Source organism: Neltuma alba, unplaced genomic scaffold (assembly GCF_004799145.2).
Source record: "Neltuma alba isolate B1F8T4 unplaced genomic scaffold, ASM479914v2 tig00003187_pilon, whole genome shotgun sequence".
Lineage (NCBI taxonomy): Eukaryota > Viridiplantae > Streptophyta > Magnoliopsida > Fabales > Fabaceae > Neltuma > Neltuma alba.
The window spans coordinates 466,261-478,770 of record NW_021633178.1 but is presented as its reverse complement, the minus strand read 5'-3'; the positions used below and the strand labels follow the sequence as shown (position 1 = coordinate 478,770).

The 12,510-nt window shown below is 37.3% G+C and overlaps 2 protein-coding genes across 4 annotated transcripts; one reads left to right on the top strand and one right to left on the bottom strand.

Annotated features, from left to right (window-relative positions):
* Window positions 1–3,312: 3,312 nt before the first annotated feature.
* Window positions 3,313–4,492, top strand: LOC114740862 (uncharacterized). 2 transcript variants are annotated; one of them, XM_028929111.1, is made up of 2 exons: window positions 3,313–3,675; window positions 3,819–4,492. In XM_028929111.1, the coding sequence occupies exons 1-2, from the start codon at window positions 3,558–3,560 to the stop codon at window positions 4,166–4,168; spliced, it is 468 nt and encodes a 155-aa protein (XP_028784944.1). In that variant the 5' UTR covers window positions 3,313–3,557; the 3' UTR covers window positions 4,169–4,492. The 2 variants fall into 2 exon arrangements, with proteins under 2 accessions (XP_028784944.1, XP_028784943.1); XM_028929110.1 differs by having other exon boundaries at window positions 3,816–4,492.
* Window positions 4,493–6,970: 2,478 nt separating this feature from the next.
* LOC114740776 (serine/arginine-rich splicing factor 6) lies at window positions 6,971–11,302 on the bottom strand. Of its 2 annotated transcripts, XR_003739716.1 has the most exons (3): window positions 11,060–11,302; window positions 7,941–10,115; window positions 6,971–7,373 (listed from the first exon to the last, which is right to left on the bottom strand). XR_003739716.1 is itself a non-coding variant. In XM_028928994.1 (2 exons), exon 2 carries the CDS (start codon window positions 10,113–10,115, stop codon window positions 8,085–8,087), a length of 2,031 nt encoding a protein of 676 aa, XP_028784827.1. In that variant the 5' UTR covers window positions 11,060–11,302; the 3' UTR covers window positions 6,971–8,084. The 2 variants fall into 2 exon arrangements, 1 of the variants encoding a protein (XP_028784827.1); XM_028928994.1 differs by having other exon boundaries at window positions 6,971–10,115.
* Window positions 11,303–12,510: the final 1,208 nt, after the last annotated feature.

The following is a 12,510-nucleotide window of genomic DNA, read 5'->3' as shown; positions in this document are numbered from 1 at the left end:
CTTAGTAACAGTATGTTTTATAAATCTAGCAGAACACATGTATAATTCATTAACGGAAACATGTTTGAAAGTAGATATTTGAGGAAGAAATTCAAAGAGATGTGCGTGTTTTGTCTTCTACCCACAATCTATTAACTCTGGATCCTGGTGCCTAAAGCCTTAATCCCTAACAAGTAACAACGTTGTACACAAAATTCAAATACTCCTACAAAAGGTCACGGGTCATGGCTGCAAAGTGATGTGTTATTAATTACGACTATCGCATGATTTGTTTTATTTTTTTTAATGGGAGTACTTTATCCGTTTATCGCATTATTACTCCATTGTGCCAATCCAACAATACATAATAAATGAATCGCTGCATAATTTGTTGTGCACCTACGTATATAATTAAATCTACCATATCATATCCCCTCTAGCATATATCTCATTAATGGATCTCTTATCTTCAACTTCTTTGTGCTCTGGTAATGTTCACCATCCAAATACAAACCCACCTACTGGAAGCTTCTGGTTTTTTCTCTTCTTTTTCCCCAAGGAAAGGGGTGACTGGTGAGGTGAAATATTCATCGATTTCCATCAATTTTTGTTTTGTGGGGAATGAATATTATTTGTCTTTCAAGTTTGAAGGTTGGACTGGGCATTAATGCGTTACATCAAGTCCGTGATATTTTAGAAATGTCCAAAAGATAGCATCATCACGTAAGGAAGAGAATTTAATTTCCTGGGGGTTGATAGATCCAGAAAAGCTGGGTCAACCACTCATATGATACTACTAACAGCCCCAAATCAAGGCAAATTGCTAAGCCGTTGAATATGTCAAGAAATTAAACTCTTCCCCAGCCGTCTATATATATCTCTCTCTCTCTCACCTTAAATAGTGGTAATCCTCTGCAATCATGCAATTATGATTTCAGAGAGACAGATCCAAGAGAATTTGGTTGTTTAGGAATCCATATTGTATATAGTTACTCACTTATTAAAATGCATAAAATGTAAATTATTTGTGTAAAATCAGAGAATCCTATCTCAGTTGGAAGATAACGTCTAGTTAGTAATACACTTCACATTTCTTAAATGCAAATCGAATTCACTGCTATTGTACTCATTTGACACCTCGTCCATCTTCAAAGTACGGTGTAATTGCAAGTTAATATAAAAAACTACACCTCCTTGCGCTAATGCCTCTTACCACCAGCTTCTTCCTCACGCTTGTTCTGATACAAATATGTGAAGACATATGAAAAAGCTTACTTTTTGCCATGCATTGAAACAATAATATTTGCCTTTCTTTCACTCGCAACTCGAAAGTGCGAAAGAAAAGCTTCTCAGAAGCAGAGTGGTATTTGGTTACTGTTTCATTTTCACTTGCTAGTGTTGCCCTTTGACCCATAGTTTTCTGGAAAAACGGGAGCAAGCAGTGACTTTTTTGCCTTGAAAGCCCCATATTCTCATTAATGAATCGGCCGATGCACTATTATTACGTACTTATCCAAAATTTCAAACGAGACAGCATAGGTGATGTGATTTTAGCTTCTGAAGTTCTGGTGGCTCTCATTAAAGATCCTACTCATTGCTCATTTCAGGTAAAGAAGCTTAATATTTATAAAATTAACCAGAATGATCAGTCATGCGTTAATGCAATTATCCCCCATATTTAATACTATACCCATGAACATATTATGGTTTAGCAATTAATACTAGTTCACTCCTCTGGAAGCAACTCTATCTTCTGCAGCAGATTAAAACAGGAATAGTGGGGAAAAAACTCTTTCAAACTCACCAGAGCAAAATTTGAATCTGAATCTTCGTTTATGTCAAGTTCTGAATTAAGAAATTATAATCAAAACAAAAATGAAGTGATTGTGTTAGTGCAAGCAAAGTGTCTATATAAAATAAATACCTGTATGAATTTGACGAAAAACGGAATAGAGATGGTTGGCAGTGCCTGGCTTAATTTATTTTTAAAATCAAAACTGCGGAGGGGTAAAATTATAAAACATGGTTAAAGTCAGCCATTTATCTGATAATTTTTATCAATATACACGCCAGTTTGATGATGAGGTATTGAAAAAACCATAAAAGAAGCAAATGGTAGATGAAATAATGGAAGCGAACCGCTACTTTTCTTGAAAGGTTGGTGGTACTTTGATTTATGAATGTTGAATACTCATCCGCAATGGTTCAAGTGGAGATAGATATATAGATAGATACTGTCCTTATTTGTCACGCACGAGATGCAATTGCAGTTGTCTATTTATAGTAAGCCGTGACACAGCATTTAAGGCAAGTTCCATGAACATATGCCACGTTGCCCCTGAACTTCCTCGTATGTAAAGGGAACCTGCCTAGCACCTGGTCTCTCTCTCTATACTCCCCCCCCCCCCAAAAAAAAACATTTTATAATTTCCTTCATCACCTCCGGTTTTCACCTGTAAATACTAAAAAAGTCTGCATCTTGGTTTTTAGGCGAGGGAGAAAACCGTCAAAAATGTTAAAATGACAATAGAAAAGCCAAATGGTTACATAATAATGCAGGCTAAAACCTCAATCCTTGATCAAATTCCTGTACATGTGGAAGCTCTGGAGGTGGAGTCCAGTAAATATTCTATTTCCAGAGCATGCTGTTGTGGCTGTCACTGTTGTTACATTGACCAATCGTGAAAAAGAATTCATGTTAAAGAAGCACAGAGATGTTTTCGAGGAAGAATCAATATAATGGTCCTCAATCCCCATAATAAAAAACAAGGAGTCATGTGATGTCCGTTAAACAGTGGACAAATCCTTGTACTGCGTAAAGCAACTCAGAAAAATCAAATGAGACAGTGAGAAATCCCTTCACTCCCATCAGGTGCATCACCTTGGAGAATCAGGGGAAAGAGTGCTCCCTGCTATCTGCTACAAAATTCAAATCTGTCATCCTTTTGTTGTTTTGTTCAGAGGAAGAAAAAAAATTGATGAAAGCCACGCTGATCTTTTCATATCTGTTAGTAATAGGTAGTAATTTACTAGAAGCATTCATCATATAGCAGGAAAATGAGCATGTCATTTAGTTTATTCTTTTGTTATTCACGGTACAGTCGAATAATTTTAAATTAGAGACAAGGCAGTTGGTTACAATTGGTTTTCCATGGTTCCTAGCAGTAGGAGTAGTACTCATCTAAATGAATTGATGGTTATTGATGATATTTAAATTTTTTCGGTGGGGTTGGGATTTTAAATAAGGGTTTAGGTTCTCGTGTGCGATGGATGGGTGTGAGACTCTTTAAACACCGACTGCCCGAAGCAATGAATGAAGAAAAGCCATTTCCCTGCACTTCGTAATTGCAATATTTACTCCAAATTTCCCCTTCCTGCATACCTCTTGGGATTTTTCCTACAATTAATTCTTTTCCTGCCCTCAATTTACACTTCTTCCACCCAATACTACTCCAATTCAATTCAATTCAATTCCATCTCTCTCCCCCCCCTTCTTCTCTCTCTTCCCAATTCTCTCCGCCTCTCTCCCACGATTTAATTAAGCTTTAATTGACCTACCTTCGTTTCCCTTATATAAAATGGCCTCCGATGTTCACATCATCCCCACAAAACACACCACATACTATTGGTGTTGCCGGAGCTTGATACTATTCTTCAAGCTTTTCCATTTTCCTTCTGAGGTCCATCCCCCCAGCCGTAGGTGCCCACCTAATCAAATTCCAAATTCTCTCCTTTCGGAATCGCATGTTTTGTTTGGTACGATTGGATTGGCTATTGGGTTTTTCGATCTGACATTTCTTGTTTTTCTTTCCTTCTCTTTTCATTTTTCCATGAAGCAGGCAAGGCACAAACCATGAGTCGCAGAAACGGAAGCGGTCCAAAGCTTGACTTGAAGCTGAACATATCCCGACCAGGGGCTGACCGGAGACTGGAGTCGCCGAGCCGATCGACCACGGCTTCGTCGTCGTCCCCGGCGAGCTCCTGCTTGTCGTCGGAGCTGAACCAAGAAGAGAACGGTCTAAGATACTCGAACAGCCCCGAAGCGACATCCATGGTGTTGGTGGGATGCCCTCGCTGTCTCATGTACGTGATGCTGTGTGAGGACGATCCAAAGTGCCCCAAGTGCAAAAGCACCGTTTTGCTTGATTTCCTCCATGACACCAACAAACCCGCCGGAAGGAGGAACTAGAATAGCATCCCGCTGTTTCCCCTTACCCAATTTCCCTTATGCTACTAGAACTGTAGGGCGTAGTATTAGCTTTTTCAATCCTAGGAATCTCTTTCTTTTTTCTCTTTTGCTCCTCTATAATACTTTCCCCTTTCAAGTGCGCTCCACTTTTATTATCTCCTACTATTTCAAGTGGTGTCAAACAGGGGATTCAGAGAAGGTGAGAGAAGAGAAGCTAACGGAGCGAAGGAGAAGGTGGAGCGTGAATAGCACTATTCTATTATGGGAATGCTGATTGCGGATATCTCTGTGACCATTTTCTGGGCTCAGCTTTTTTGCTTCGTTAGCTGCCAGCGTAATTAGGGCTTCAATGAAATATATAGTTTCCCTTCATTATCTAAATCTTATTTTGTGCCGTTGCTTTTAACCAAAAGAAAACAGCAAAAAAGACCCATGAAAGAGAAAAATTACAAATAACAAGTCATAATAATATTAGTATGAGTTTTGATAATAATACTGTGACTTTTGATAACAAGTTTTATGAACAGGTTCTTCTATATAATTTTTTAATTTTTAAAGTTTTTTTTTTCGATTTCTCCTTTAACCAAGCCTGATAGCCACCATTAAACTTAAAAATGGCAGCGCCAAAAAAGTTACGGGCGTTTAACCCCATGTCGTAACTGGTAAATCCCCTGTACTAGCAACTTAGAGTACTAGCTACGAATATGGCTTTCAACTTCAGGAGAAGGCCCACGGTGGGTAGGCTGAGCTGCTCCTTCCACGTGATTAACACGAGGCGTTCTTTGTATTGGGCATGCGTAGTAGTTGTTCATAAATTATGAATTAGTTGATTAATTTAAATAGATTAAAAAAATAGTTAAATTAATTATTTATAATAAATATGTATTGTTTTTTTAAAATATTTTTACTGATCAAATGATTGGCTAAAAGTATTATTATTACAAGAATTATTTTTTTAAAAAAAGTTAAATATAAGAGATAAGATAAATTTAAATATCATGTTTAGGATAAAAATAAAAGTCTTATTAACAAACTCTTATATTAGAGACAGGTAATATTTATTATTTAATTATCATATATTTAATAGTCGAATAATATTAATTAATTTATAATCGTTGGGGGTGTACTTCTATGTATTAATGGTTTACATCAGCAACAAGCAGTCAAGTCAACAATGACTGGTTTCCACCTCAGCATGCTAACCATCACTCTATTCTGCACACCACAGTTTAGGTCTGAATTCTGTGGCGGCAAATATAATCGGACGTCTGAGACGGAGAGTCAAAATCCTAAGGATTAGAGTTGAAAGGTTGACTTTTCTCGGAGATTGCTCCCTAACAAGTCGACACGATCTGCGGGTGTAAAGAAGTGAGAGAGCAAGAATCACTAACCAATAATGGATGGAATGGAATATTAAAAAAAAAAAAAACAGTAAAAGCAACCATATTTGCTATGGAAGTGGAAACAAGAACGAGCAAAATGGAGGATGAAAGTTGTGTGGTGAGATACGAAGGATGAGTTGGACTGGGGTAGTTTTGAGCATTTAAGAAAAAGGAGGGGATTGTAACTGAGACAGCTGAGAATAATAAGGAGAAGGTATTACGTCAGATGACAAGCTGCCAACCTTAATTTTTCTTTCTTTCCTCCTTTCCTTCACTTACCTAATTCATCTGCTCAAATGCTCACTTACGTGCCGCGGTCTTTCCTCTCGTGTTCCTTAATCCCTACTACTCCCTCCTTTTCTCTTAGAAGACATTTTTAACAAGGAATTGATGACCATTGTCATATAGTAAGTCACCGATTAGGTAAAGACATTTTTAACAAGGAATTGATGACCATTGTCATATAGTAAGTCACCAATTAGGTATGATTTTCCCCCCAAAGGAATGCTTCTATTTAAAATTTAATAGAAGTTTTTATTATGGTTGTAATTCATAGTTTTAAATATCTATAAATATGAAAATTTTGTTCGTTTTCAAACAAAATCTTTCCCGATTTTGTTTATTGTCAAACAAAACTAGTAAAGCATCATGGACTTGGTAAAAAAAAAAAAATCACGTCACAAAAAACTTCAGGTCAAATAATCTTCTAATTTTGTTTGATATTCAATATAAGCCAACTCATGATTTTTCAAGTTACATCAGCGCATAAATTATCGAGAACCAAATTAAATACGATGGTTCAACAGTGCATTAGCCTCATATTCACTCGTAATGCATCAAATATGTGAAGGTAGCGGCGGCGGCAATGCCTTTAGACATATCCAAAACATGCAGAGGTAATTGGTATAAGGTAAATCTTGCTTCACAAGCCCATTAATTTAGAAAAAATTGCAATTAGATCTCACCCAAAAAAATTAAATACAAAAAAATCCCTTAAAATCATAAAATTATTTTGAAATTCTAAAGAACCTTATTGCAATAAATTTTATTGGTTTAATTACCAAATTATCCTTTTTTTTTTAGTTTGTATTGATAACTAAAATAACAGTGATTGATAATTTAGAGTGTAAGAATTAACAACTACCATGACAGATATTAACAACTCATACATTACATTTTGTGATGTGCTAAGAAAATATATTATCAATACCTGCCTTGATAGTTATCAATCATTGCTCTTTCAATTATCAATACAAACTTAAAAAAATAATAAAGACAATTTGATAATTCAACAATAAAATTTATTGCAAGAAATTCTCCTAGGACTTCACAATAATTTCATAATTTTAATGGATTTTTTGTATTTAATTTCTTGGATGGGACCTAATTACAATTTTTCCTTTAATTTATAACTTCCTAATTACAATTGATGAAATTCACTCCACCAGAATATTATTACATGGTATAATGTTCATTTATCAAATCAAACTTTGTACAAAATTTTCAGCGAAATCTCACAAAAGTTGGATTTTCCAAAAATATTTACAGCATGTAATTAACCAATCACAACAAAATAATAAAGCTCTACTCACAATCTTTTATCAAAAAAAGACTCTGCTCACAATCTCTTCAAGATACAACAAGAAGAGGTACCCTGGCTATAAGTTTTGTGGAGCAACCATTTTTTAACTCCAACAAAATAATAAAACACATTTACCACAAAATCAACTCTCTCTTCACAGCTAATACGACCCTCCACCAAGAAGGTAATCCGCTGGACAAAACAAAAGAAGAGGCAGGTAGCATAATGTGCAATAGAATACCTGCAAACATTGTCTTAGGCTGACATTCTCTTGAAAAAAGAAGGGAAATGTGACAGGAATAAGAAATCAGAGAAAGGGCAGCAAGGATTAACAGCTCTTTCCAGGGGCAGCCATGACTTCGACATAGTTAAGGATTATACTGTGATGCTCTTAATTTTGTCAACATGCAACAATCTTTGCTATGGGTGAGACTGGATGGGTAACATTAGGGTACTGATCCCTTAATTGAGTGATTCCAGCTACCATCCATGATAGAGATGAAAGCGAGACGTAAATTTACCGCATTCATAGGATTATAATTGGCGGATTAAACAATATGTACGTAATGGCAATAATTGCTAAACTAATGCAACCAGCACTATAATGTTAACTGTGATGCGGTTAGGAAACGAAAGCTCCACTCCCTCTTTTTGAGCAACCAAAAAAGTGAATAGAACAGGCCTAAACACAAACTTTTCAATGCACTGGCATTTTCATATATGTGACGATTTTTTAAAGATACTGATCGTGAGGACTAATAGTATGCATAGCAATACCGATTGCGTTATGATTTGCATAATTACCTACCTGGCTACCCGCGCAAAATTCTTGCTAAACCCTTTTTAAGGAATTCAAATCTGAATCCAGGTAGAGCCTAACAAGAGCAAACACAAAATACTGAGATTTTACGCCGAAAAGTCCACTAAAGGGCAACGTTGGTGACAGGCAGCATTATTGTGCGTTCCCCAGGCTGAACTCTCCCCATCCACTGCTGCTTCTAATATACTTATCAACAATACCAAATTCTTGATTTTGAGCAACTCGCCTAGCATAGTTCTCAACTGAAATTGGTCCCTTCTTCAGCCTGCGGTAATAAATGATATGCCAGGGCCACAACCGAGCAGAACCAAAGAAGGCATCCACTGCTAAATTTTCTTCATCATCTTTGGGAAGCTCCAGGCCATAGTGCTTTAAAACCATGCACATTTCTTCAGAAGTTATGGTTGCTGAATGCACAGAAGCAACGTTAGCATGAGGTTCTGAGGCTGGTTTCTCAACTCCTGGAGGGATATTATCCATAACCAGTGGTCCAGGACGCTGGAAGCCCTCTGTCTGCTTCCTCTCTGAAGACAAATTCTCAGCATCTAATGTATCTTTATCAGGCAGTGCTTTGGTGAAATTCGTTCCTTTGGGAGACATACCAAAGAGAGTACCATTCTCATTATTGTCATCCACAATGTTGGCATATGATGCATCATTTCCAACGACATCACTAGTATCTTTGGATTTATCATTCTCTAATTCCAAATTTCTGTCAGACTGTTGTCCCTGTCCAACCAACTTATCCAAGGATTCAGGAGCAGCAACATCCAAAGTTGAGCCTTTTGAATTCAAATGAATTTCATTTGTAGCTGATTGTAGGGGCTGACCAAGTGATACAGACAGAGATGAGGGGGTGCTTGACCTTTTAGAATTTGGACTTCTACCCATAGAATAGTGTGATCTTGAAGATCTTAAATCTGGGGATGAGAAATGAGCACGAGAAGAAGCTGACCTTGATCTAGAACGGGTATGGGACCTTTGCAAAGACTTGGAAGATTGAGAAATTGAGTTTAAACAAGATGCAATGCGATCCGACTGCAAAGAGGGTGTGATTGACCTTCTTGCTTTTTTTCCTTGAGATCTTTTCGGAGATCCAATTCCCTTCCTGCCACGCTTTCTCCCTTCATATTCATTTCCTTGAGACTGCTCAATTGCCTTTGCTGCAGGGGAGAATTTACTTTCACGTGTCTGGTAATGTCGTGAATCAGGCAACCAACTCTCATTCTTCTGGTGCTTCGGGAATGAAGTATCCCCACCTGACTGCAGCTTCACCTGAGATCCTGATCCAAATTTCTTAGGATCATCTTCAGACCTACGTTTCCAATTTATTTTACCATCTTCCCCATCATCCCACTTGTTATATTTTCTATGGGATGAATCTTTATTAGGACAATTGCGCATTTTGTGACCTGAATCACCACATCTATAACAGGTTTGCCCATATGCTGGGTCGCGAGGACGGTTTGAAGCTTCCTCACCAATCCTTGCTCTACCCACATTTTTACGGGAGTTTTCTGCAGGAGAACCACCAGAGTAACCTAAGTTATGATTTTCATTCTCATGTTTCCTGTCATAACCATGATAAGGTTCATATTGATCAAATTCAACAGCATTTTCATTCCCATTATCGATTGATGAGTCGTGAATTGACTCACCCCATCTACCATTGTCCTCAAAGTTATGATGGGCTCCAGCTCCATCATCTAGAAAGTCTTGCCTGAAATCTTTTTCTTCCCCATCATAATCTTTAAAATCATCATGATGATATTCCCTCTCTCCACTAGGCATGTCAACAGAGTTATTCCTTGCATCATTACTAATCTTGTAATTCCTCCATCCATTTAAATTCATTTTCCTTCTTGCAAAGCCTGCCATGTCAGAATTCCTTCCTTGTTGCATTTCATAATTTCGACCACTCCTAGCAAATCTTTGAAAAGATTTGGGTTGTTTCTTTGACCATGTCAGAGTTAGCTGCTCCCCACATATATTTCTACCTTGCAGTGCTCTCAGAGCTTTCTCTGCGTCTGGAGGGAAGTCATAGACCACAAAACCATAGCCTTCTCCTTTCAGCCTAACATTACAATGTCCAAATCTACAGAAGACACGCTCAAGTTCATCTCTCCGAGTGCGTGTGGATAGATTACCAATGTGAAGAGACATCTACAAAAATTACCCACAGAAATATTAATTTATGGAAAAGGGATATTTGTGATATAAGAAAGGGCTAAGAATACAAGAATCAAGGAATTTGCTGAAGTTTCGAATATCTTTAACATGACAGAAGAGGTTTCACATTTGCTTATGTGAGAGTATGATTTGATTCTAAGGCAGATAAACCCTAAACAATCCATTTTATTGTTATCAGAAAGAATTCGAAGATCCAACGGAAATAGCTCATCCAACTAAAATCCATTTTTAATTTATTGTGTTCCCAATCTTGCTAGCTACACTCGGACAGAGAAAAAAGCTCGTCAGGTAGTGCGCCACACAACTGCATATCTTTCAGTAAGTCTGCAAAATGGTACTACAAGAATGAAATTGCAGGCCTATCATGTGTCAGCAACACTAGAAAAAAATAAACTGTTCAGTAGTCAGATGAAAAGCATGTAAGTCCATTAAATAGCCGAGTCCCCTTATCTTTTTTTTATTTAAAAAAAAAAAAAACTAACAATTCCGCCACAGTATAGTCCAATTGAACTAAGCGAAGCGTGAAACACTCTTTTACATCAACATCTAAATCATAATTGCAAGAGGAACTGACGCGTCAAAGGTGTTTCTCCGATTCTCTGCAAACTATAAGCGATGGAATAAACGATAAGCGCAGGACTAATAACAGAGGGAAGAAGAACAGAAATATTGAGCTCAGTGGAAACGATATCCCGTGCCCCTTTTGTATTGAGGCAACAAAAATGGAATCATGAGAAGCAACAGGTATTTATTTACTAACATGAGCGACTTTGCCCGAGTGAGAAATAATAACAGTTGAAAGGGAGATTTTATCAAACGAGTCAACCGAGTGAACAGAAAGAATCGTGAATACGATCAGGAACCCTAAACATGAGTCGTAAGAGGGATGAAAATGTTTGAGTCGATGTAGCGATTACCAGGTCGATCCTTCTCTCACCACTCAGCAGGAATGTTCGCCGCCCTATGTTTCTCGATGAGATGCAGAGTCCGATACTGACTTGGAATCGCCTCGAGGGAACCCTGGGCAGTGGATGTGCAGGGAAGGAGGCTCAAGGAGTGGAGCTATTGCAGGTTTGGAGTAGAGGATGAGGGCCAAAAGACGCGAGATGCAGCCGGCGGTACGCCTCGAAGAAACAAGAGCTCTAGCAAATACCATCCCCAGTCCGCACGCCAGCTCAGTCGCCTTCTCTCTAGAGTTGGTCGCAACTCGCAACTCGCAACTCGCGGGCCACGCTTTGATCCGAACTTTTTTGGGCCATAACTCGGAGTCTCTGAACCGGTCTTGTCATACCGGCAGGCAACCTTGCCCGAAAAATTTGTAAATAATGAAGTTGGACTCCTATTATAAACTCTATTATGGGTCCTAATTATAAAAATTAGTTGATTAATTTAAAAAAATTTTAAATTAGTTATTTATAATAAATAGGTACTCCTCCGGTCCTTAATATAGGACCTAATTGTTGAGTTGGTTTTGGTTCTAAATATAAGACCCATTTCTTATATTTATCAATTTTCTCTAAATTACCCCTATGGGTACTCCTCAACCACAACCAAGTAAAAGAGGGAGAGGGGATATTAAGAAAGATGATTATGGTGTTTTAGGAAAAGTGTGTCACATTTCTTATAATTAACTAACTTACCTAACTTCCTTAATCTAATCAAATTAGTTAAATGGGTTTTACATTAAGGACCGGAGGAGTATTATTTTTTCTAAGACATCATTACTAATCAAGTGTATTGGTTAGAATTACCATTGTTAGAATAACTACATTGAGAAAAAATGTATAAATATGATAGAAAAATAAATAGTGGTCTTGTATTTAGGATCAAAATAAAATAAAAATAAAATCTTATATTAAGTAATGTTTTGGTATCTGATTAGATAGGCATCGCTCAATTGCATGTGGTTGAAATATGAGCTATTTCTTGTTACTCTGTTAACTATACTGACGTTGGCGTTGACTGGAGGGTAGTCATTTATTAACAGAGTCAAAAAATAGTGTGTTGCGTGTAAGTATTGCGTCTTGCTGTCCATTTTATATTGAATCTGGATATTGAGTGATTTTTTTTTTTTCACCAGGAGGTATTGAGTGATTTGCAGCTTTATATTGATATGTTAATAATGATGTTGATAATGTTAGTATTTTGTGCCGCCCACAAAAAAATATTGATGAGTTTGCTAAATTTGAAAGGCAGGTTCTATTATGGCGGATAGTTTTTGTATTTTTGATTAATCTCTACCTCTTATGCAGAAAGAGGAGGAGGTTGATGATGAAAATTAGCCCTGCTGCTGCTGTTTTGTATTGACTTGTTGACGATTATAGTTTCACCAGAAAAAAAAAAACAAGAAGAAGCAAGTCCTAGTTTT